Raw genomic sequence first — 24,252 nt, 5'->3', positions numbered from 1 at the left:
CCAAGTCTTCTTTTATTTATTTATTTATTTTTTTATAAATAATTTTAAATCTTCTATGTAAGAAGCATTTTTACTCTATTATCTAATCTATTTATCATAAAAATTTCGCCTAATGGAAAATTTTCAATTCTTCACATAACCCAATCCTTGAACTAGCCATTATAATATGAAAAACACAACCACTATAAATTATCTAATTCAAAAGAACAAAGAAAAGAACTCAAGAAGGAGTCCAAAGAAAGAAATATTCCAGAACCAAAAAAATAGGCAGAAAACCTAAAAATAAAAATAGAGAAAAATCTCAAAACATCTGCAGAAAAAATTCATACCATAAAGTAGAGAGAAGAGAAAAATTGAGTACAATATTCAATCAAGTAGAGAGAATAGGAAGATTCAGAGATAATGAGAGTGATGATCTATTGAGAAGCACTGGAAACTCAGTTCAGTTCGCTTGGGAAACACAAGATGAAAACACGTGAACGCTCTAATTAGTGAGCATACTATTTGTCCCCCCTTCCACACCGGCTTTACTAAGAACACTTAAGGAGGTGTTTTTGATGGGTCCAACATTAGTAGTCCCCATTTAAAACTAGAAGTAGGTGAACCAAACATGGGCCTAATTTTAATCAAAGCCAATCCATACCTGGGAGGTGTACCAAACGAGTCGTGAGGGGGCTAACCCTCCAGTGCTGGAGATGGCCTTAAACCATACAAATGAGACATGATTAACTTAAGACTATTTCCAACCATAAAAGGGCTAAACCTAAATTTCTACTGTCCAAAATACAACCATTCATGTATTGACACTTTATCAACAAAAAGAGAGTGATAAAAAAATTAACAATGTGAGAGAGGAAAAAAATTGATTTTGGTGGGGTGTTTTTTTTCCCCCCCTTTTTCACACTCAAATCATTTTGGGAAAAATTAGGGCCCTTAAGTGTTTTGCCCATTGACCGTCAAATTTGATTGGAAGAGAAATAAAAGGTTGTCTAAATGTTGCCATTGGATTGCAACGGCTACTACACCTGGGTGTGACAAGTGGAAGAAAGCCAATGTCCAGTGGCCTATTTTGTTAGAAAGACTTTCATGAAACGGGGATAACACTATTTTGATATTCCTGACTAATAACGCTATGATACACTTGATAACACTACAACATGACATGACATTATTGATTAGGGATAGTAGAACAGTGCTATCCCCATTGCACCTAAATTTTTCTCCTATTTTGCAGGTGTCATCAAGGCTGGTCCCGTTTCTAGAGCTCATGGCCTCCTCTTTTCGCTCACAGTGGGCTTCACCATTTATTGTCTGGACTTCAATCTTGGGCCAAATATTGCCCCATTTTCCAGTCAACTTAAAATTCAAACCCCTCCCAAGACATGGGTTGTGGAGATGGTTTTGGACTACATTTTAGGATTTTGTTGGGTTTGGCCCATGCTTGGAGATTCTCATTTCTCTCCCTCACTTCCTCTCTGCTTTCACTGTCACTCCACCACCACCTGCATCGCCCAAGTCATCCCAGAGCGCCCACAACGCCGTAGTATAAGAGACGCATCATCTTTTCATTCAATCCAATTCCTAAAATTCCGATGTTTCTTATTATGTGCTCTGCGGCTTGAGAGCTTGCTTCCTCCATCATTCATTCGACTGCCACGTCCACCAATGGCGAAGAAGTACGCGATGGCTAACGCGCCCCTCTCTGAATTCGGCGTATTGGTAGCGCAATTGGAGTCCATAGTCGCCTCAGCATCCCAGCAGCCTCCGGAGGCACTCTTGTGCTTCGATCTCCTCTCCGATCTCATCTCCGCCATTGACGAAGAGCCCAAGGTCCCTCTCGCTCGATTTTCCTTCCACTTTTGTCCTACTCTTTTTTTTTCACTCGGACTTTTACGCCTTACTGACATTCGTACGAATTAGGATTTGATTTGGTATATGTGTAGAGCGTTTAATTTGATTGATTAGATCCAGCATTTCTCGTAAATAGTTCGAAATGGAGCGGCCGAGTGATGCATATCGACACTTGGATTGAAAATCTATTGCATTATAGTATTAGTTGTGAATAATGGACAGATTTATGTGCGTATGGAGACCTATGACAGTTGGCGTGGAACTGATGAATTGCAGGAATCCATTTTGTTGTGGCAAAGGAGATGCGAGGACGCACTGTATTCCTTGCTTATTCTTGGTGCCCGGCGACCTGTCCGCCACTTGACTTCAGTCGCTATGGCAAGGGTTATAGCTAAGGGAGACAGTATTTCAATATACTCCAGAGCAAGCAGTCTCCAAGGCTTTCTTTCTGATGGGAGGAGGAATGAGCCACAAAAAGTTGCTGGTTAGTCGAAATGACTGGAACTATTAGTGTGTTCTACTTTTATGTGCTTTTTTTTTTTGGGTAAACTGATAATGTACCTCTTTGGTACATTGGATATATGGTCTAACTCATAACAAATGTTTCGATATTTTTTACAGATATGCTCTCTGTCAAGTATTGTGTCTATCATATAGTTGTCGACTTGTTAATTCATGGAATACTAGAAGATTTGTTCTTGGTAGTAGAAAGGAGTTTCTTTGGAGGGCTGTAATGTACTGCATGTTATAGACAATTTAGTTTGGAGAGAAACAACAGAGTTGGCCACATGTTGTGCTTTTCTATGATATTATAACTTGCAGGAACAACTTTTTTGTTGCTTTATATGAGCTAAGGGAATTTTTATTAAAGAAAGATTTTGTGATATATGCTTGCCATCCTTTAATAGGCGTTTGAATGATTGAGTGTACTTAGCATTCTCCTTTTTCTGTTTTCTTCCTTCTTTTTAATTCTCTTTTTGAATACAATTCTACAGGCGCTGCACAATGCTTAGGTGAATTATATCGACATTTTGGGAGGCGAATCACTTCTGGTTTACTAGAAACAACCATTATTGCCACGAAACTTATCAAGTTTCATGAGGTATTTTAATCGTATCTGCAATAGTATCTGTAATATTTTGACTTTTCTTCCTTTGAATGGATATTTACTCTTTCGGCGATAAGTGAAACTTTCATCAAGAAATAAGTGGGAAGAATGAAGTGTCTGTCAAATTTCGCACTGATTGAACAATGTGTCCACACTGAATTTTTTATATTCGAACTAGTAAAGGACCTAGATTCTCCCCTAAAAAGTTGGAAATAATGGTCAAAATGCTTTTAAATAATGGTTATTAAAATGTATTTGACCAAGTATCTTGTAGGCTTATGATATGGTTGAATATTGAAAAACTTTCCTATTTTGTTTCCTTTTTGGGTTAAAATATTCCTTTTGTTTGTTCTGTTGTACTTATAAGTTGAATGCCATGTAACTCAGGAATTTGTGAGGCAAGAAGCTTTATATATGCTTCAAAATGCTTTGGAAGGCTCTGGTGGTAACGCAGCTGCTTCAGCATATACAGAGGCATATCGTATCATCATGCGGTTTGCAGTTGGTGATAAATCATTTCTTGTTAGAATAGCTGCTGCAAGATGTCTGAAGGCATTTGCCATTATTGGAGGACCGGGTTTAGGGGTGGCAGAACTGGACAGTTCAGCCTCTTATTGCGTAAAGGTAGATGATTTTATTTGCCAAGTGTTCTTTGTTGTTATTACTTTTGAGAGTTTCAGATTTCAATCTTTTAGATGCCAACTTTGTAGTTCTGTATTTACCCATTTGGCCGCTGCTTATAGTAGGCCCTTGAGGATCCTGTTTCATCTGTCCGTGATGCATTTGCTGAGGCGTTGGGTTCGTTGCTTGCTCTTGGAATGAATCCTCATGCACAGGTCTGTATATGTTTACATAGTATTTTCTTTTCATATTTTAGAGTTTTCATCCACCTAGGTCAAATATCTGACAGTGATGTATTATATTGCTCCTAGGTTCAACTGAGGGGAAAAAGACCTTTTCCTCCAGCAAAGAAACTAGAAGGTGGTTTGCACAGGCATTTAGCTTTGCCTTTCACAAAAGGTATTTTTGTCTTTTTCATGCTAGTTGATTTGAAAGACTGTTTATGATTCCTGGGATTAGTAATACTTTTCACAATTTTTGCAATGTGCAGTTGGAGCTCGGTCAAAGGACGTCCGAGTTGGCATAACCTTGTCTTGGGTATTCTTTTTACAGGTAGATGCTGATAATGATTTCCTCTGGATCTTTTCTCTCCTTTCCCCACATCCCCTTTTGTTGTTCTGGTTTGAATCCCGAGTAATTGAATTCCGTGTTCCTCGTGAATAGTGAGAATTTTTTTGACAAGAAAAGTGATTATTTATTAAAAACTTATTGTGTTATTTTTTTCATTGCATTTAACGTCCGTTATGTCTGGTATTTTTTTCAAGGCCAAAAGTCACTTTTGGTCCTTGTAGTTTGGCACTTCAACCACTTTTGACCCTGTAGTTTCAATTCCGTCAATTTTGCCATTTTAGTTTCGTATTTGTAGCAATTCAAGGACATGTTAGTATTCTTGTCAATTTCTTTAGCGATGTAAGGGGCAATTTCTTCAACCCAAAACCCTTGAACTTAAAAGCTTGTTTGAAATTTTCCCCATTTCATATTAAGGCTCGAAATTCAACCACTAATCCCAATTTTTGAAGAACCCTAAACCCAAATGACCAATTTCAAGCCCTAATATGAAATTAGGGGAGTTTCAGACAAGCTTTTATGCTCAAGGATTTTGGGTTGACCTAATTGCCTCTTGCATTGTCAAAGTAATTGACAGGAATACTAACTTGTCTTTGAATTGCTACAAATATGAAACTACGGGGTCAAAATTGATGGAATTGAAACTACAGGGTCAAAAGTGGTTGAAGTGCCAAACTACAAGGACCAAAAGTGACTTTTAGCCTTTTTTCAAATTGGAACTGAAGCAATAATTATCGGTTGTGAAGGGTTCATGTCCATAGGAAAATAGAATAAGTGGATAAACTGTATGCTGAACAGGTCCTTTGTTTCTTAAGCTTTCAAAATTACTTTAGAATGATTGGTGTGCTTTATTTTGAGACTGTCTTGTTGGAGGCAGTGCTTGCTTGTGAATCATGTCATATTTGTTTCCTCTTGTGCATACATGATCTGTATTGCTAATATTAGGCTTAGGTTTGGATTATGGTGTGCAAAATAATCAAGCACCAAGAAAGCTGCCCAAACCGACCTTGCCCCCTCTGTTTGGTGCGTTGGACACCTAGTACTTTATGGTGTAAACTGAATAACATAGATTGCCAAGCATTCCTGTGGAGGCACTTAGTTGATAAGATGCATTTTTTCACATTTTAATTTTAATGGCAGAAAAACAAACATGTGTAAACAAAACCCATAATGGTAGAAAGTGAAACACTTCCCCCTAAGCTTCTTTTAGGGGAAAGCTGCTTGCTCATAAAAGGGCTCATGTTAACACACGTGCTGCTAAAATTCAAAATGACACTTTTTAGGCCTACATCCCAGCTGAGCACCAGAGAGGCTGAACCAAGAAATATCAGAAAATAGTGGATCATAATGGTTAACATTTGGCTGGGATTTTCTCAATCTCACCTAATTGGTTCGTTTATAATTCCATAAACCAATCTGCCCTATGACAGCCATAGTTTGGACTGGGGTATGTAGTTATTTTACATTTCTGCCTGGGTAAGTAGTGCTTATTTATTCTTTGGATTGTATACTGCAGGCGATTCGTCTGAAGTACATGCATCCGGATAGTGAGCTTCAAAACTATGCAATTCAGGTTATGGACATGCTTCGTTCCGATAGTTCTGTTGATGCCTACGCACTGGTATTCTTCTAAAAATTCATGGCCTTAAACTCTTTAACATAACGTAGATTCTCTTCTAAGCTCTACCTTAGTAAAAAAGAATTTATCAAAACAAGTTTCTCAAAACAGTCGTAGTTTAGAGGCTATGTTCTTTGTGTGAGTTCAAACTACAAGTTTCTTTATGCCTCTGCATGAATAATGTAATATATTTGCTTTATCATATTTGACAAATAAATACCGGTGCATTTCTAGAGAACTTGAAGGATGAAAATGCTAATGTATGAAGGAAGTGATGTTATTTTGTTCTCTTTAGTTGCAGAATAATGATGGAGTTGTCAGTATATGAAGCATTACAAGTTTGCTGCATCATGGATTTGAAAATTAAACTCTTATGTTCATGAACTATCTATCTAAATCTGATGGATCCATGATATCATTTACTGTAATGACTTCATTGGTTGCTTATCTTCATGAATCTCCTTGTTGTTAAATATAAAGCTACTGACCCTTATCCCTCATTTGTTTTACTCAAGGCTTGTGTTCTCTATATCCTTCGTGTTGGTGTTACCGATCAAATGACAGAGCCAACGCAAAGGAGTTTTTTGGGTTTTCTTGGAAATCAGGTCTTCTAAAATGATTCCATTTTGTTTTTTGTTCTCATGGAGGTGTTCTTTCACTTATATCTTCTGATGGCTGCCTATTGTACTATGCTATCTGTTGTAAAGTTAAAATTTTCATGAACCTTGCAGCTTATGTCTCTAGATGCCAGTCCTTCCATGAAAATTGCTGCTCTACGTACTGCATCATATACCCTGAAAACACTGGGAGAGGTAAGTGTCTTTATAATGATGTATACTATGAATGCCAAATTTTAATGTTTTCCGGGTAAAGATTATGGTATTCACATATTTATCACCTGAGGAATTATTCTGTTAAAATATTAATATGCTATGCTGATCTTATCAGTAATATCTTGTACGTCTTTCTTGCTGATTGACAACATAGAAGGAAAGAACACTGTGTTGTTTAGTTGTTCCTGTTGTAGTTAATTAGTTACATTGTGCTTGCTCTATCTATTTGCAGGTTCCAGTTGAATTTAAAGAAGTTCTTGACAACACTGTTGTTGCAGCAGTATCTCATTCTTCTCAACTTGTAAGCTCTTGATTTCTTATTTGAAATCAAACATCTTTGGTACATCCAAAGGTTCTTATTATTCCCTTAATGGTCAGGGAGTTGTTTAAAATATGTTACATTTTATCACAATTGTCTAAGACTTTTATTGTTCCTTAGTAGTGTTTCAGTTTCTGACAACTCTTGATTATTATGCTTATGCATAGACTGTAACTGGTGTCATCTCGAGTATTACTTTAGTTAGGCATGTTGATAGAATCAGATTTACAGTAGAGGTAGTTGGGGCAAGAAAGCACAACTTTTTGTGCATAGATAAGGGCAGTGTTGCTCTTTTAGTCTTTTACGTGCCTTGAGCTGTGTATAACCTATGCATTTCCTGGTCACATTTGTTTTTGCTTAGGCTATGTATTCTGATCAACCTTTAAACAAGCCCTTGTAGTTTTGATATGTTTCTAGCTTTCTTGTTGTAGATTGCTGTCACATTAGTCTTCTGTACTGTTGCATGAGGATTGCTTATCCTCGTGTTATCAATATAATAGTTTCTGTTCAAACAAAGCCCATCAAGTTCCGGATATGCTCTAAGTCTGATTTTATTACTATACTTCTCAAACTGATATTTTTGGCTTGAGGTTCTGTTGCATTTCAATTCTTGGTTTGATTGCGTGTGGTTGTGGTATGATTTTTGTTTTTGGTCCTATTGTTTAGTGATTCAGACTATCGTGAAACTAGCTTTTCCACACCTGTTGGACGTGTGTGGATATTGCTCATCGAAAGTAAGTGGGATAGTTTAAATAGGAAAGTCATTATTTTAAGTTTGTTAGAGGTTGTATATGTATATAGAGAAGGAAATTGTGGACACCATGATAATCCCCATTAAAAAATAAAGTGGGATGCTGTATTCCAGGACTGTGGATTTCATACTCAAATAAACATCATAAGCGTAAGAAAGTTGGTTTGTTTAGCTATGAGCCTAGCAAAACAAAAATTTGGAAGTCAAGTTTAATTCAAATTAATCATCTTTGTTGAATCGGGTTTACGTATATTATAGGTGAAAAAGCGGTAGGAACTGGAATAAACTGTGTACTAGCAATAAATGTGCAAAACAAAAATTTGGAAGTCAAGTTTAATTCAAATGAATCATCTTCGTTGAACCGGGTTTACGTATATTATAGGTGAAAAGTGGTAGGAACTAAAATAAACAGTGTAAGAGCAATAAATGCATTATGTTATCCCCAGACTCTGAAAAGGAAGGGGTTGTGCAGCAGAAGAGTTATCCACGTCTTTCTGCATGATGACCCTATATATATATGTAAATGCATTAACATCAGAGTACAGATAATTGGGACTGGAAATTCTCCGCATCAGTTGCTATCTGTTTATAAAGATGAGAGTATGTGAGTCCATATAATGACATACTGTAATGGTTCTGCTATCATCCATAGGATTTTTGTTCCAACTTGTTTCTCTCCAATTGACACCCCAAGGAAATTTGCATTTCTTCTTCTTGTTTTTTTACTTTTTTTTAGTATAATCTTTTCTTCTTGTTACTTGTTTTGGTTGAAGTGGTCATGTGAGTTGAGGCTCTTGCTCTCAATTGTTGTTTATTTTTTATCTTTTATTTATTTTGCAAATTGGTTTAACTGCAGCATTGATGTGAATGGCTTATTATGCATGATAACTAAACTATCTCGTCATGCCCAATGTAACAGTGTTTAAAATTATATGCTCTTTTCATTAATATGATTTCTCCTAGTTGAATTTTGAATTGATAATCTTTGGTCAGGTACGAATTGAGGCTGCTTTGACATTGCGTGTACTAGCTGAGGTTGATCCCACCTGTGTTGGTGGTTTAATTTCTTATGGTGTGACCATGCTGAATGCTTTGAGAGAAAATGTGTCGTATGAGAAGGTGATGCCGTGAAGTAAACTGTTATGTCTTTCCAACTTCATTTTATTGTTTTCTGGTCAATTTATCCATTTTCTGATAATATATGTGATATATATTCAAGAGTGTGTTTCTTCACTTTGTTGTTTCATGATTAGTAATATCACTATAAACACAGGGACTTAATTTTACCGCAAAGTTTTTAAAACTTTGACATAATGGTGTACTCCTCAAGCAGATTACTCTCAATCATCTGTTTAATATACATTTTTTTTATGAAAAGAAAGGGAAATACTGTTCCCAGTCCCAGAATTTCATCCTGCGCTCCTTCTGTGAGTGCTTGAAAACAATAAAATATGGAGTTTGTAGTGCATAACAAACTTGGAGTGTGAACAGCAGCTGCGAAAAGAAAACAATAACCATAGAAACCCAGTGAATGAGAAGTCCACCCATTGTTCACTCAAACATTATATGAAACATATCCCTTGGACACAGCTACTATCTCAAACAAATACACAAAAAGAATCTAAGGAACTGGCTCGCAGTCCAGATTCAACCAGAAGAATGGCAGTCTTTAATTTCATTAGAAACTGATGTCCATAACGATGCACAAAATCTAACCCTATCCTATAAGAAGTATTTTACAGGTCCACTTTTGCTTCTGAAAATCATGTTATTTCTTTTCATCTAAGCCACCCAAAAGATTGTGTTGTGTTACCATCTTAAGATAAGGGTCTGTTGAGTAAGCTGAGCTGGTTGTTTCTCTTTTGGTTGATGCTTCTACGTATAGTCTCCCTAGTAAATTACTGCTTGTTACCGTGTTTTCTTGGTCCTTGATGAATTGTGCAACTTTTTGCAACTTTTTTTTTGAAGTACCAATGTCTTCAGAGCACAGTTTAAAGTGAGAAAGTCACTATTATGAATGTTGTGTCAGTAGAATAATGATAAACTTTTCAGTGTTATTTTTATGAGTTGATTGTAAGCATTATTTGGAATGTTCTCTATTAATTATGATAACAGTTAAGTAGCTTGCTCTTATTTATGTTTTTCAGGGGAGCACTTTGCAATTAGAGCTTGATTCTTTGCATGGACAAGCTACTGTATTAGCAGCTCTGGTGTCCATTTCCCCAAAATTACCTCTTGGTTTCCCCGCTAGGTAATGGTGTCATCTTATTTGTCAATACAGTGCTTATATCCATGAAAGGAGAGATCTATTTGGGACACACCAGTCATTGGTTGGGTGGTCAATATCTGTAATGTTTACATTTTACATTGCATCAATTGTTGGAGCAGTTTCATTTTTTGTTGTTTTCACGTTCTTTTTTTTTATTATCTTTATGTCATATATACTGCCTGGCCTATTATATTGGCCTTTCAATTCCACTGTTTTGTATTTGGTGATAGATTTATGTTGTTATGGTCATTGTTACATTCCACGCGTCCATTTCCTGTCACCATGAACTGTGGTTTCTTAAAAGCTAGTCTTTGAATGTCTCTCCCAGATTGCCCAGGTCAATTCTTGAAGTTTCAAAGAAAATGATAAATGAATCTAGTCGGAACCCTCTGGCGGCTACAATTGAAAAAGAAGCTGGGTGGCTACTTTTGTCATCCCTGTTAGCTTCTATGCCAAAGGAGGTAGAGGATCGTCTCTGTATCTTTTAATTTTTTTCACTATGCAATGTTCAGTCAAATCACCAATTCCATCCCTACCCTACTTTTACCTTTCAAGTCAGAGCCAAGGAGCCTGTATTCTTGAAATAAAAAGGAACTATTTGTAGTTAAGGGGCTCTTCTTCATGCATGCAGGAGCTTGAAGACCAGGTTTTTGATATTCTTTCCTTGTGGGCTTCTCTCTTTACTGGAAATCCAGACGATGAAACTACCCAAACTGGAGATTTGATATGTAGGATTCGGTAAGCTATGCACTAATTTCTGTATACTGGGTTATGTCCTAATTATCTAATGAATGTTCAAATATTCTATATTCCTCAAATAGGACATAGGTAAGCTATGCACTAATTTCTGTACACTTCCTGCATCTGTCTCCAAACTCTTGAGCTTATCAAAGTATTTAATGCCATTGCAGTACGAGTGAACTGTCTTGCTGCCCATTCTTGGGCCAGGCTTACGGTTCAACATTTTGTTGTTTTTACTTTGTTTGTACAGTGAAAGTGTTGCAAATATAAGGCACATACTCTCTTATTAATTTTTTATATTTTTCTCGAAATATGAAATATCTTAAATAACCTATATCTGACTGTTTGTTTAAAGTTCAAGTGTTTGGTATAAGTTTTAAATTTTCTAAAAAACCACCAATGTAAGATATCACCCAAAACACCACATGTGCTATTGATCCAGAAAACATGTAGAACTTGCTCTTTGTCATTGGTTTGTTTGCGTCCTAATTGGGCTGTTGATTCTAATGGTAGAATTGATTTAAATGACTTATGCTTTTGTGAATAATTATATATCTCTGACTTCCACTTTCTCCTGTTGTAGCATGTGGTCTGCTGCAATTGATGCACTTACCGCATTTCTAAAATGCTTTCTTTCTCCTAATGATGTGAATAATGGGATTTTGGTTCAGCCTGTCCTTGTATATCTTAGTAGGTAAGTTCATTTTGCAAGTTCAGTTTATCTCGATTTTGTTCTCTAGTGTATTCAATTCAATGCTGGTTCTGGACGCCACATGTCTTGCTGTTACAACGTTGCATATGCTTCAGTTGAAGTCAGAAGCTGTGTTACTTTTACATTATGTTCAAAACAATTTTCTGAGATGTGATGCAATGCAGGGCTTTATCATATATATCACTGATAGCGGCCAAGGAACTGCCAAATGTGAAGCCTGCTTTGGATATATTTATTGTCAGGACATTAATAGCTTACCAGTCTCTTCCTGATCCAATGGCATATAAGAATGACCACCCCCTGGTTCTTCAAATTTGCACAAGTCCATTCATGTAAAGTTAGCTGCCTATTTTACTGTCACATAACCTTGCATTTGATTTCTATTTTTCTCCTGTCTTGAAAAAGAGGACAAATAAATGTCAACTCCTATTTAAATTGTTATGTTTGAATTGAATTTTGTTGTTTTTGTATCTGACTTGTTTGTTCCTTGTTGCTAACATAAAAGAGAGGCTTCTGGATGCGAAGAAAGCACATGCTTGAGGTTTCTGTTAGACAAAAGAGATGCATGGTTGGGTCCCTGGATTCCTGGAAGGTAAATATACCTTTCCACGGGCTTCTTCTAAAAGTATTACTGAACATTGTAATTTCATTTGGTCAGAGCTTCATGGCTAATGTCTATACAGTTTGGCTAATATTTGATTGTTTTAAGCCAGCTTCCAGTCATATTCTTCTTGGTTTCATTTTTTTTTTTCAATTCATGTGATATTTGTTTCTTGGTAATTGTGTTTACTCAGGGATTGGTTTGAAGATGAACTTCGTGCTTTTCAAGGTGGAAGAGATGGCCTTATGCCCTGTGTCTGGGAGAACGATGTTTCTAGCTTTCCTCAGGTTTGTTTCGTTCTAGTTGATGGTTTGTTTACTGTTGTAAGTCAGATTTATTTATTTGTGCTTCTGTGAATATAATAAAGCTATTTAAGTCTGATCCTGTACTTAGGTTACTAGAGACGTGTTTCTGTCAATATAGATATTTACTTTTTAAACTTGACCATGAAGCCGGAACCCGTAAACAAGACATTGGTGAACCAGATGCTCCTCTGCTTTGGCATCATGTTTGCTTCTCAGGTAGGGAAATGTGTCATATTTGGCCTTTTCTTACAAGTGACTGACTGGTTATTAACATCAGTCAGAATTCATATCCCAGGATGGTGGTGGGATGCTATCACTTCTTGGAACGATTGAGCAGTGTCTGAAAGCTGGAAAAAAGCAACCATGGCATGTAGCTAGCATAACCAATATATGCGTGGGGTTACTTTCGGGATTTAAGGTGCTGGTTCTTCTTTTCTATCTGCTATATCGTACTTCGCAGGGTCTGACCTTAATTCATGTTTGAATGCTTTCGTCAGGCTTTGCTTTCCTTACGTCCCCAGCCATTATCACTTGAAATACTGAATTCAGCACAGGCCATATTTCAGGTGCCTATTTTTCGTAAGATACTGAGATATGTTAGGGATCAGGAAATGTCGTACTCACAACATCTGTACTGATATTTGTATCCTGATTTCACAGAGTATTCTGGCAGAGGGAGACATCTGTCCATCACAACGTAGGGCTTCATCAGAATGTCTTGGTCTTTTAGCTCGTCTTGGAAATGATATCTTTACAGCAAGAATGGTTAGTTCATTTCAGTGTGAAACATCACCTATGTTCTTTAAATGCTGTCATGTTGCTGACCATGCATCTTTTCATTTTCTAAGTGTGTTCTCAGTTTTCTTTCATATTTTTCTCTCCCTCTCTCTCTTCATCCTCCCCTCCCCCACAACACCCCCCCGGGCTGGGCTGCCTTTGCCCCCTTCACTCCTTCCCTCTCTGATTCATTGTTTTGGGTCACAAACAGACTAGATCTATGCTTGGTGACCTAACTGGGGCAACAGATTCAAACTATGCTGGATCAATTGCTTTTGCTCTTGGCTGCATTCATCGCAGGTGACATATTGAACTTCTCAATTTAATTTTTCGCATTATTTTGTTGGCGTGGACAGCTGTGTTTTTGTTAGTTGTATATGATTCTTAATAGTTATTTACGTCTCTTTGTAACTTTCATCTTTTTATTATTATTTATTGAAAGTATGTTTCTTATAAAAATCATAATTATTTACATCTTTGAATATTGTGCTTGAAAGTGATAGCCAAGTTTGTTTCACATTGAAATTGATAATATATGGTGGCATTAAGAGGACAGAAGCAGGTGCTCTGAGTTGGTCCATAAGCAGCATCTAACTCTAATTAATGAAATGTCTTAATCATTTGTGACTCTTCGAGAATTACTGTGTCCACTGCATTTTCCCTTTAGGTGTCAATTGCATATAATTACCATTACAATTGCCCTATCCGCATGAAATTGGAGAAGATATATCAATTTCGAGATGACTCAAGGATGAGTATGTGAACTCATAAGACTAAATGTTTAAATTGAGAACCCAATGTTTATTTACTATACAATTGCTTAATTTATGAGTCAATTATAACTTTTGTCCTTTTTATGTTACTGCAAGGTTGAAAAAGTATGTGATCCATCATAATAATTATGTCTGCGCATGAAAAAGGTTGAATGCAATTTATTCAGAATTTCTGAATAGTTACAGAAATATTCTTTGATTGGTTCTCGAATTAACATATAGACAAGCATGTTCTATTGCTTTCTTTTGCTATCTTTTTCTTGGAAGCAGATACATGCCTAAAAGTTGGTGTTGTAGTGTGACACTTGGGTTGTACCTCCCTTCTTGAGCTGTTAAATTTAAAATTTTCCTGAAAATGTGAGTTACAACTCATTAATCATTGTATTTCCAGTAGATATCTAGGTCATATTTGGGGGAGACAATTGTGATGATCACTTGATGAATAATGAAAGTAGGTTTATATATTGTTAAAGTATTTACATCACATCCAGATTTTAGGATGAGATTGCAGCTTCTTTTTGAACAATTTTTTCGCCTTTCACTGCGTTCACTAGTGTAGTCCTCCAATAATTTTTTCTTTAAAGATGAAGAATTTAAGACAGTGGTAAATTGATATCCTTCTCAATATTTTTTGTTTTGAAATTTTAATATTTTAAAATTAGTGATTCTTTTAACAGGGAGCTATTTATCTCAAGTCTGTATTTTAAAATTAGTGATTCTTTTCTCACTGTCCTTGCGTATTTTGCCTGCAGTGCTGGAGGCATGGCATTGTCAACTTTAGTGCCTTCAACTGTGAGCTCAATTTCTTTGCTTTCTAAAAGTTCAATAGCTGGTTTACAGATCTGGTCTTTGCATGGGCTTCTGTTAACTATTGAAGCTGCTGGCTTGTCCTATGTATCTCATGTCCAGGTAAACCATATTCTTGATGATTGTAGCATGTTAAGTAATGCTTTATACATTGGCGTAATCTGTATATAATCTTGGCAAAATAAGGAAAGGTAAATTTGCCACCGTTATAATATCTTCTTATGTTAGTATCTTTCCAGCGCTCATGAGATGGGAGTTTTTACTTATGACATCTTTGACTTAGAATGTATCTTTTCTTTCTTTTTATTTTGCTACTTCTTTGATGCATGAGTATTTTGTTGTTCAAGACCTCCAATGATTTTATAGAAATATTTGGCATGCTCTTTGATCTTGGGATCTCTGAGGCAATGTGATACTTCGTAATAAAAGTCAGACTCTATAACTGATTGACTGTGTGTAAACTATCAAAGGTAGTGGTGTTGATTAATGTTGTTTGTTGATGTGGTGTTGATTAATTAATAATTTTCTGCAGTGCAATATGGTACGACAATTTTCTTGTCTTACTATGAGTTAGATCTTTCTTGTGTTGTGTGCAGAAAAGTGATTTTACTTATTTTAAATATATAACTGCTAGGGTATTCTTTATTTAGAGCTAACTGAAAACTTCTAACTATGTTGGTTAGGCTTTGTTGTTAGAGCAGATTGTCATCTTAATTTTGTAGCTCTTATCAGATGAACTGTTAGTCTGTAGTTGACTGAACAATTTTCTCTTGTCACATTTCTGCTTCTTTGTAGGCTGTACTTGGCCTTGCTTTGGACATTCTTTTGTCTGAGGAGAATGGATGGGTTGCACTTCAGCAAGGTGTTGGTCGCCTTATAAATGCTATTGTTGCTGTTCTTGGTCCTGAACTTGCCCCTGGCAGTATTTTCTTTTCACGTTGCAAGGTATTATTTCTTGAAGCTTTCCATTGCCACTGGGCTTGTGTTTTAATGCTAATATGTTGTATCATTCTTGGAATTGACTTCCAGGACATACTGATTAAGTTTTTAGGTTTTTTTTTAAAGCTCAGCAGAATAACTATCTTCTCTTTTCATTTATATAATAGATAATTCATGGAATGACGAGTTTGTTGATTTTTCTTTCTAGTCTGTTGTTTCAGAGATAAGCTCTGGGCAAGAAACAGCAACTATCCTCGAGTATGTAGTCCAATTTCTTCAACCCTTGTCTGTTTTTCATGTAATATGTTTTGTTCTGCAGTCATTGGTTTTGGTTCTGTGTTAGAGAATAGAAGTTGGCTCCATTCAAAACCTATGATTCTTGCAGGAGTGTACGCTTTACCCAACAACTTGTTCTTTTTGCTCCACAAGCTGTTTCTGTGCACACCCATGTGCAAACTCTTCTACCTACTTTGTCCTCAAGACAGGTTTTGTTTCTTTGACCGGTGAAGTTCTTATGCTTGTATATTCTGCTTCTTTCCATAGTACTAAGCTTTACCTTTTCTTTTTCTTTTTCAAGCAGCCAGCTTTAAGGCATCTAGCTGTTTCCACACTACGACATCTGATTGAAAAAGATCCGGTATGCCCTCATGTTACTTTCCATCGTCAGATTGAAAAGTCTGATCACAATAAGTCGGATCGTTCTCTGATACTCTATTATACAGGTTTCCATTGTTGTTGAGCAAATAGAAGAGAAATTATTTCATATGCTGGATGAAGAAACTGATTCTGAGTATGTTAAGAAAATTCTTCTGCACACTTGTTACTTCACTTTTAGTTTGGTTTCTTGTAGTGTATTCTATTTTCTATCTTTTGTTTGACATTCATCCTAAAATTTATCTGTATCCCCCTATATGGTTATGCTTTAGATTGTTTCTTTCCTTGTAGGATAGGGGATCTGGTGCGCACCACAATAATGCGATTACTCTATGCATCATGCCCTTCCTGTCCATCTCATTGGATATCAATATGTCGTAATGCGGTAAGCTCCTTTTTTTGGGGTTATTTTTTCCCGGAATGTCATAGAAAGTAGAGTTTTCAACAATATTGGATGTAAACTATATCTGAATATTCTTTGCATTGACCTTGGTTCTTGTTTAAAGATTTATAGTACTTGTAAATCAGTTTAATCCACAGGTTTCTTGATTAAAGAGCATGTTCTTTTTCTTGATGGAAGAAGACTTTGTAATATGTATAGCTATAAACTGTACTGTCCTGGTAAATAGAATTACATCTGTTATGACGACTCAATGCTGTTTCTTTGACAATGTAAGTCCTGATGCAGTGAATCTTGAAATCTTTCTCAGATTCTTGCCACATCAATGAGGAGAAATGCTAATAGTAGTAACAGTTTAGAAAATGATCCTTCAAAGGGTACAGATGGTGACCCAAGTTTAAATTTTGGAGAAGACGATGAGAACATGGTTTCTAGCACTACAGGCGTGCCCCGTGGTTTTCTTAATAGAGATAAACACCTCAGATACCGAACCAGAGTTTTTGCTGCTGAGTATGTGATGATCTTTTCCATGCATTAAATCTATTGCACACATGCATGCCCACAAACGTGCCCTGCACACGTGTTGAAGAATGCAACCTGAGTGTATGTGTCATACGAGATTCCACTAGGCAGAAATGAAATATTTTATGAAAGAAAAATGAAACAAGAAAGTCCAGCAGAGGAGAAGTACTTAAGAGTAATATTGCTATGGATGTCAAGAAAATAATAATTAAAGAAACCTGTGAATGATTTTAAAAGTTTCAATTTAAAATCAGATGAAAGAAATTGCTTTCAGCATAAAATAGTAGTGTGCATACCATACAAACTAGAAGAATGATGTAAATGTGCATAGCCTGTGCCTTTAGATACCCTCTTGGGTTTGACCCTTACCAAGGCACAAGCCCCTCTTTCCTTTCAAAGAACTAGTTATGAACTTTTTCTTAGCTTATTGTATTCTTTATTTGGTTAACTTAGTAGTTTGTTGCAATGTAGGTGTTTGAGTTACCTACCTAGAGCTGTTGGAAAGAATCCAGTTCATTTTGATCTTTGTGCTGCTAGGAGCCAACCTACTAATGGACAGGCTTCTGGTGATTGGCTCGTCCTCCACATACAAGAACTTATAGCACTTGCTTACCAGGTGCTGGATGTGAAGTTTGTTTCGTGTTTTATTACATGACATATCAAAGCCCAAAATGCATGTTAGAGTTGACATTCTTTTCATGTTACTTTTCATAGATAAGCACGATCCAGTTCGAAAACATGCAGCCAATTGGTGTAGGACTTCTGAGTACCATTACAGATAAGGTGAATTTGTATCAGATGTGCCTATATATATATATGTATATAGATCGCTGCAGCACCATTTGTTTGTGAAGATTTAGTGTGTCTGTAAATGATTTTTATTTTATTTTAAAATTTGCTCATTATGCTTCTTAATTACTAATTGAGAGAAAACCTCAGTTTTTGCTCCAAATATGTTCTTCGCAGGGGATATGTTTAACTGCGTGATCTGATGTTATTATGGGTCGAAATAACTAGCTGTATGGGTGTAAAATTGTGCAAGTGGTACATGTACACTGTAGGAATAGAGAAATCTGTAAATACAGTTGTGAGTTATGGTTGAGCTCTTAAAAGTTCAAGCCTTGCCCCAACTTTGCTTGGCTTTGTCTTGTTCCTGAATTTTAAAGAAAATATTTATTTAATCTAATTGAAAATCATGTTTCAATATGTAGTTCTTAATACCTCTTCTACACATCATATTTTCTAACAGTCTGTAGTTTTTTTACTTCTATTTTTATCAAAATCTTTGAAATGGAAGTATAGTTTCTCTTAAGCATTACCACTCCTTTCCTGTCTTTCTGTCTTTTAATTTACACCCCAACCACCCCAAAAAACCCAAAATTAGCTGAGAAGGGAAAACACTGTATTGTCCATTCTGTTGGGCCAAGTCTTTTATTTAAAATTTTCCTATTGTTTGTGCTGAATCATGTAGTGCCTTTTATTCATAACTATTTCTGTCTTGTGATGCTGGGAACAGTTTGAAAAGACACCTGACCCGGAGCTACCAGGACACCTCCTACTGGAACAGTATCAGGTATGGTGACACAAGTGGTTGTGATTTTCTTTCATGTGCTCCCAATAGATTTCAGGACCTACATTTGAAATCTCAAAAAGATGCGTCTTATGATGGGTTTTTACTTTTGAATTATGTGAATCTTTCTATAATTAAGGCTATATGAAATTCAGGCCCAGCTAGTATCTGCTGTCCGCACTGCCTTAGATTCGTCCTCTGGCCCTATTCTATTGGAAGCAGGCTTCCAGCTCGCTACAAAGGTTCTCAGTGAACACAAATAAGATTTAACTTTTCCTAGTTGTCTTCCTATTAATTTTTTAGCGTAGAAGACAATGTAAAAATGGATTGTGAAAAATACAGATACTGACTAGCGGAATAATCAAGGGCGATCGGATTGCTGTTAAACGCATATATTCATTGATTTCACGACCATTGAATGACTTCAAGGACCTGTATTATCCTTCCTTTGCAGAATGGGTCTCGTGCAAGGTATATAAATTCAATTGTTATTGATAGCTTTTTTTCTTGATTGAATGAATCCATTTTACCTTTTAGAGGAAAAACTAATTGATTAATTGTAATGTAGATCAAGATAAGACTTCTTGCTGCCCATGCCTCTCTCAAATGTTATACATATGCGTTCTTGAGGAGAGACCATAGTATGGTTCCAGATGAATATCTAGCATTGTTACCGTTATTTTCAAAGAGTTCAAGCGTGCTTGGGAAGTACTGGATTAGAGTTTTGAAGGACTACAGTTATGTATTCTTGTGTTTGCATCTCAAGACAAAGGTCAGCTGAATGTTAAGTAAACTACTAGCTTTTCTTGTTTGCATTTGTCCTTTGTTTTTACTTGCATGAAATTTTTTAATGTATTTATCTTATATTTCCTTCTTTCAGTGGAATCCATTTCTTGATGGAATTCAGTCACCTCTGGTATCATTAAAGTTGCAGCCTTGCTTGGAAGAATCCTGGCCAGTAATATTGCAGGCAATTGCATTGGATGCAGTACCAGTAAATCTTGAAGAGAATGAATATTCAAAATCCACTACTGAAAATACATCAAGGGACAGCTTATTGTCTGAACATAGTATGGTTGAATTGGAATCCGAAGAATATCAGTTTCTTTGGGGATTTGCTCTGCTTGTTTTATTTCAGGGACAATATTCAACCCTCGGTGAACTGAAAAATCCAATTTCTTTCATTAAAGCTAGTAATGGCGGAAATTCAGCTACTGAAGAGTTATGTTCCCCAGGAATTAAGTTATATGAGATTGCTTTACCGGTCTTCCAGTTTCTGTCAACGAAAAGGTTTGCCAGTGCGGGATTTCTCACCATGGACATATGCAGAGAACTGCTGCAGGTGGCTATCCATTTCTTTTCCTCTTCTTATAAACTCCCAAAAGATATAGGGTGTGCATAGGGCATCACATGAAAATAGCCACATGTTCTCATATGCAATTTTATGTAGGAAGTGATCATCTTCAATATGGTCTGAAATGACAGCTTTATTATTTTCTCTCTTTTCAAAATTTTGAGGCCCCTCCCTTTTTATGTTTATATTCTTTAAACATTCTCTAAAGATGTAGTATTACATTCTCTCTCAGTGTGGTGTGATATGGTAGATTGTTTTAAGTGTAAATCGATTTCTATTAATTACTCATGCTATTGAGTTATCCATAGTCATATTCTTCATAAAATGAAATAAAATTTTTTAAGAAGAGAAAGTAAATACCAACTCTGTAATGTCGTCTCAGAAATTGCAAATTCTCTGTTTAAGAAATGGAAAAGAATTGGGATATGATGGTGGTGAATGACATGCCACTCATTAGTGGTACCTGTATGTCTCTCCTGTTTATGTCTCTTTTGATTTGTGAAGTCACAGCTTTGGTTTTTCTGATATTACCCTAACCATGCTACAGGCCACCTGTTAACTTGCCTTTGATATTCTTTGTCAATTTTTTTTTTTCATATTTGACTGATGCAGGTTTTCTCATATTCTATGTGCATGGATAATTCGTGGGATAGTCTTTCAGTGTCTGTTATATCACAGGTAAATATATTAAAAAACTCTTCTTAGATAATTTAAGCCTTTTGTTATTTTAGTATTTTAATGAGTATCTACATTGCTTTTTATTTACTTTTGGCTTCGTAGGAATTATATTGTGTAATATAGTTGGCTGAATATTTTGATGTGTTCAGAAAACAGTGCACCAGAGATGTGGTTGTAATTTCAAAAAGGGATCCACATATTAACCAAAAAAAAAAAAAGAAAAGGGATCCGCGTATATAGACCTTTTATAATTCTCTGTGTGTAATGTGTCGGTCACAGATTCTGAATTGTAGTTTTGTTTTTTTCTTTAAATAGATTGTGAAGAACTGCCCTGAATCTTTTTATGAAGTGGACAACTTTGCCTATTTGGCAATGGAACTTTGTTTGGCTTACCTTTATAAAGTGTTTCAAAGGTACTGGAATATACCAAACATTTGAACTTATTTTTTTGTCTTTTAATTTAACTTTCTGATATCACTCCCAATTAGCTGAAGGTTCATACTTTTTGTGTTCTGTAGTAATACATCATCTCTGGACAAACCGTGGGAGGATTTGATTTCCGCATTATTTATCACCGCAAAAACACTTGTTAACTGTTTTCTACCAAAGGTGGGTGAGGTGTATCCACTGTTATATTTTCTGTGGCTTACAGATTAAAGATTACTGTCTTTGAGTTTCATTATGTGTTTATTTATATTGCATAAGCATGCTTTCTAATGTTATAATTGCCTTGTTATTTTTTCATAATGACTGTTCATTGCTAATTTTCATGTTTTCACTAATTGCGTGTTTTGAGATGCAGACACAACTAGTATCAGCGGCATTAGCGTTTCTTTTAATTGGTTACAAGGGAATCAGAGAAGCCTCTACTGAGTTTTGTTTCTCCAAGGTGGACGAGTTTTTCAAGTGCACAGGTCTATTATTGAAAAGATTTATTGATGGTGAGTATTCTGACAATAAAACTGATCTGACGAGTCTTTATTTATCTAATGTAAGTAAAAAAAGAAGATTGCTCCATTTCCTTTGTTGTCAAATTATTTTCCCACATAATTTTTCACATAAACATCCATTTGAGGCTCTTTTCCTGCCTTCCCTCTATATTCACGTTAAAGATTATGCCAAATTGTTAGTAAAACATTGGCTTCTTGATTAATAAAGTATATTCTGGCTAATCAAAATTCAAATTGCAGATAAATCTGGTGTTGGTGAAGATGGTATTCTTCATATGCGTAAAATACTGCGAACTTGTTTGAATGTGATCACTGACTTGACCAAGGATTGCATTAAGTGCATTCATCTGCAGGAGAATAAGAGCTCTGACTTGCACATATTACAGCAAACAAAGCTTGCTTTCTCTCTTGAACAAATTATATCATTTGCGAAGCTGGGTTATGAAATGGATTATCTTGAAGAGAATACAGATGGTGATTTGGTCTATTATACTATGTTTAAATATTGCACCAAATGTGTCCAAACTGTACTCTCTGATTCAAATAGACAGGTACATCCATATGCATGCTGTATACCGTTATGGTCACTTTTTCCAAGCATGAGACAACTGAAAACAATTTTGTGCACAGGTTCAGACAATTGGGTTACAAGTGCTAAAAGGTTTGGTACAAAAATCCACAAATGTGGAGGACAGCACTTTTTCAATGCTTTTTGTTGGGGAACTTGCTGCCGATTTTTTTGTGATAATCCAGAATACATTAAAGGTGTTTCCGAATATCCTCTCAGATATCTTTTGCATTTACAAATTATAACCTTGTTTCCTTTTCTGTCTTTGATTTTGTAATTCTGAAGGAGCTCTACTTCTCTTTTCTTGACAGAAACCTGTAACTGAAAAATCAGCAACTGTTGCTGGTGAATGCTTAAGACTCCTAGTAGTGCTGCAAACACTTTCAAAATCTAGTGAATGTCAGAGAGGTTTTATGAATTTACTCCTGGAAGCCGTAGTCGTGGTTTTCAAGGCTTCAGAAGAAGGTTCTTCGCAGGTGATATGATAAGCAGCCTCCGAAATTTACATTGCATCTCATCACTTCTTTGACTGATGATTTTTTAAATTATGCATCATTGACAGGAAATCAATACATTAAGAAGCACTGCGGTAAGGCTTGTTTCTCATCTTGCTCAAGTTCCTTCCTCAGCAGTTCACTTCAAGGATGTGTTGCTGTCTATGCCTGTAGCACACCGGCAACAACTTCAGGTGTCTTTTCCTTTTTGTTTCTTTGTGTACAATTACATACATGTTCATTACAAAAAATCTGAAGTTATATTATTTGTAAAGATTAAAATGAACATATGATGAATGTTGGGTGCTCTTGCTGTTGAAGATTGAAGACTGGTATTTTTTGATGTTGACCTCGATATAATGTTACATTATTGGATAGGTCTTTTTCAAAAATTATATTTTTCAATGCGATCCCTTTTTCTCTTTCCAGGGGTTCATCCGTGCATCTGTGACACAAGAGCATAATGCAACACAGATGAAGCCCACAACTCCATCATTAGAGATTAAATTACCAGTTGCAACGGAGGCAAGTAAAGAGAAACCTCCTCCACCATCAGCCACCACAACACATTCAGTTTCTGATGATCAAAGAATTGAAGAGGAAGAAGAGGATGAAGATGATTGGGAAGCTTTCCAGTCTTTTCCTGCCACTACAAATGCAGCTGAAAGTGAATCAGAAGTAGAAGGCAAAATGGAAGAACCCGACCTGGGTGAGACAGTTTCTGTTTTGGAAGTGAATACAGGGAGTGATTATAATGATGGAGATTCTATTTCGGAACCTCTCCACAATGTAAAGGTGGTCAACGAGACAGGCCATCAAGAGGCTGGTGAAGGGGAGGTGATATCTGATGGTATGAAATTCCCACAGGGTGGTGTTATCGAGCCATGTGGTGATCAGCATCGGGAGAGAGATGAGGAAGTGGTGTGCAGGCAAGAGGGTACTGTAGCAGCTGGGACGGACCAGATGACTGAACTTATGCCATCTGAACTAAATCCTATTGAACATGCTGAACTATCAGTAGGAGTCAATATAGTGGACCATCAGGTGCAGGGAAAAGAGAAGCCTGATGATAAACCAGTGCAGGGAAAAGAGGAATTAAATGACAAAAGAGAAGATTAAAAAAAGGCAGCCATCGGAAGTTATAGCCTTGAGCAGCATGAAGAGAGCAGTAAGGTTGAAGATTCGTTGGAAACCAATGACATGGTGCTAAGCTAAAATTGTAGAAGTAAGTGTCATAATAACAATACAGAGTTCTTGTGCACGTGTTTTGATGTCGCTCAGAGCATGAAGAAATGTACATTTGTTTGGTTCTTTTCCTTGTATTTTGATGCATTTGTGATCTAAAGGAGAATTAGTCAGTTTTAGCCTCGATAGCACCGCTAGTTTGGAAATCACTCAGAAAACGTTATTTTTAGCTGATTTTTTTTTTTTTTTGGTTGAAGATTTATTACCTTCCAAGAACAATCATTA

General features: G+C 36.2%; 1 protein-coding gene across 1 annotated transcript; it reads left to right on the top strand.

Moving 5' to 3' along the window:
- The first annotated feature begins 1,488 nt into the window (after positions 1 to 1,488).
- Positions 1,489 to 24,155, top strand: SWEETIE (HEAT repeat-containing protein). The gene is made up of 48 exons (XM_008242265.3): positions 1,489 to 1,830; positions 2,128 to 2,335; positions 2,847 to 2,953; positions 3,347 to 3,583; positions 3,706 to 3,795; positions 3,892 to 3,979; positions 4,071 to 4,132; positions 5,664 to 5,768; positions 6,281 to 6,370; positions 6,497 to 6,577; positions 6,831 to 6,899; positions 8,662 to 8,787; positions 9,816 to 9,919; positions 10,266 to 10,398; positions 10,569 to 10,675; positions 11,262 to 11,372; positions 11,555 to 11,722; positions 11,896 to 11,982; positions 12,185 to 12,278; positions 12,444 to 12,512; positions 12,592 to 12,714; positions 12,794 to 12,862; positions 12,957 to 13,061; positions 13,285 to 13,373; positions 14,599 to 14,755; positions 15,449 to 15,598; positions 15,801 to 15,850; positions 15,978 to 16,077; positions 16,173 to 16,229; positions 16,315 to 16,382; positions 16,538 to 16,631; positions 16,957 to 17,156; positions 17,640 to 17,784; positions 17,883 to 17,951; positions 18,685 to 18,741; positions 18,894 to 18,980; positions 19,081 to 19,209; positions 19,307 to 19,510; positions 19,619 to 20,080; positions 20,705 to 20,770; positions 21,086 to 21,183; positions 21,289 to 21,379; positions 21,573 to 21,711; positions 21,961 to 22,271; positions 22,351 to 22,485; positions 22,600 to 22,764; positions 22,851 to 22,976; positions 23,212 to 24,155. The coding sequence occupies exons 1-48, from the start codon at positions 1,666 to 1,668 to the stop codon at positions 23,899 to 23,901; spliced, it is 6,537 nt and encodes a 2,178-aa protein (XP_008240487.2). The 5' UTR covers positions 1,489 to 1,665; the 3' UTR covers positions 23,902 to 24,155.
- The last annotated feature ends 97 nt before the right edge of the window (positions 24,156 to 24,252 follow it).

The sequence above is a fragment of the Prunus mume genome, linkage group LG8, assembly GCF_029339155.1.
Source record: "Prunus mume cultivar Tortuosa linkage group LG8, ASM2933915v1, whole genome shotgun sequence".
NCBI lineage: Eukaryota > Viridiplantae > Streptophyta > Magnoliopsida > Rosales > Rosaceae > Prunus > Prunus mume.
This window is presented reverse-complemented; position numbering and strand designations above follow the sequence as displayed.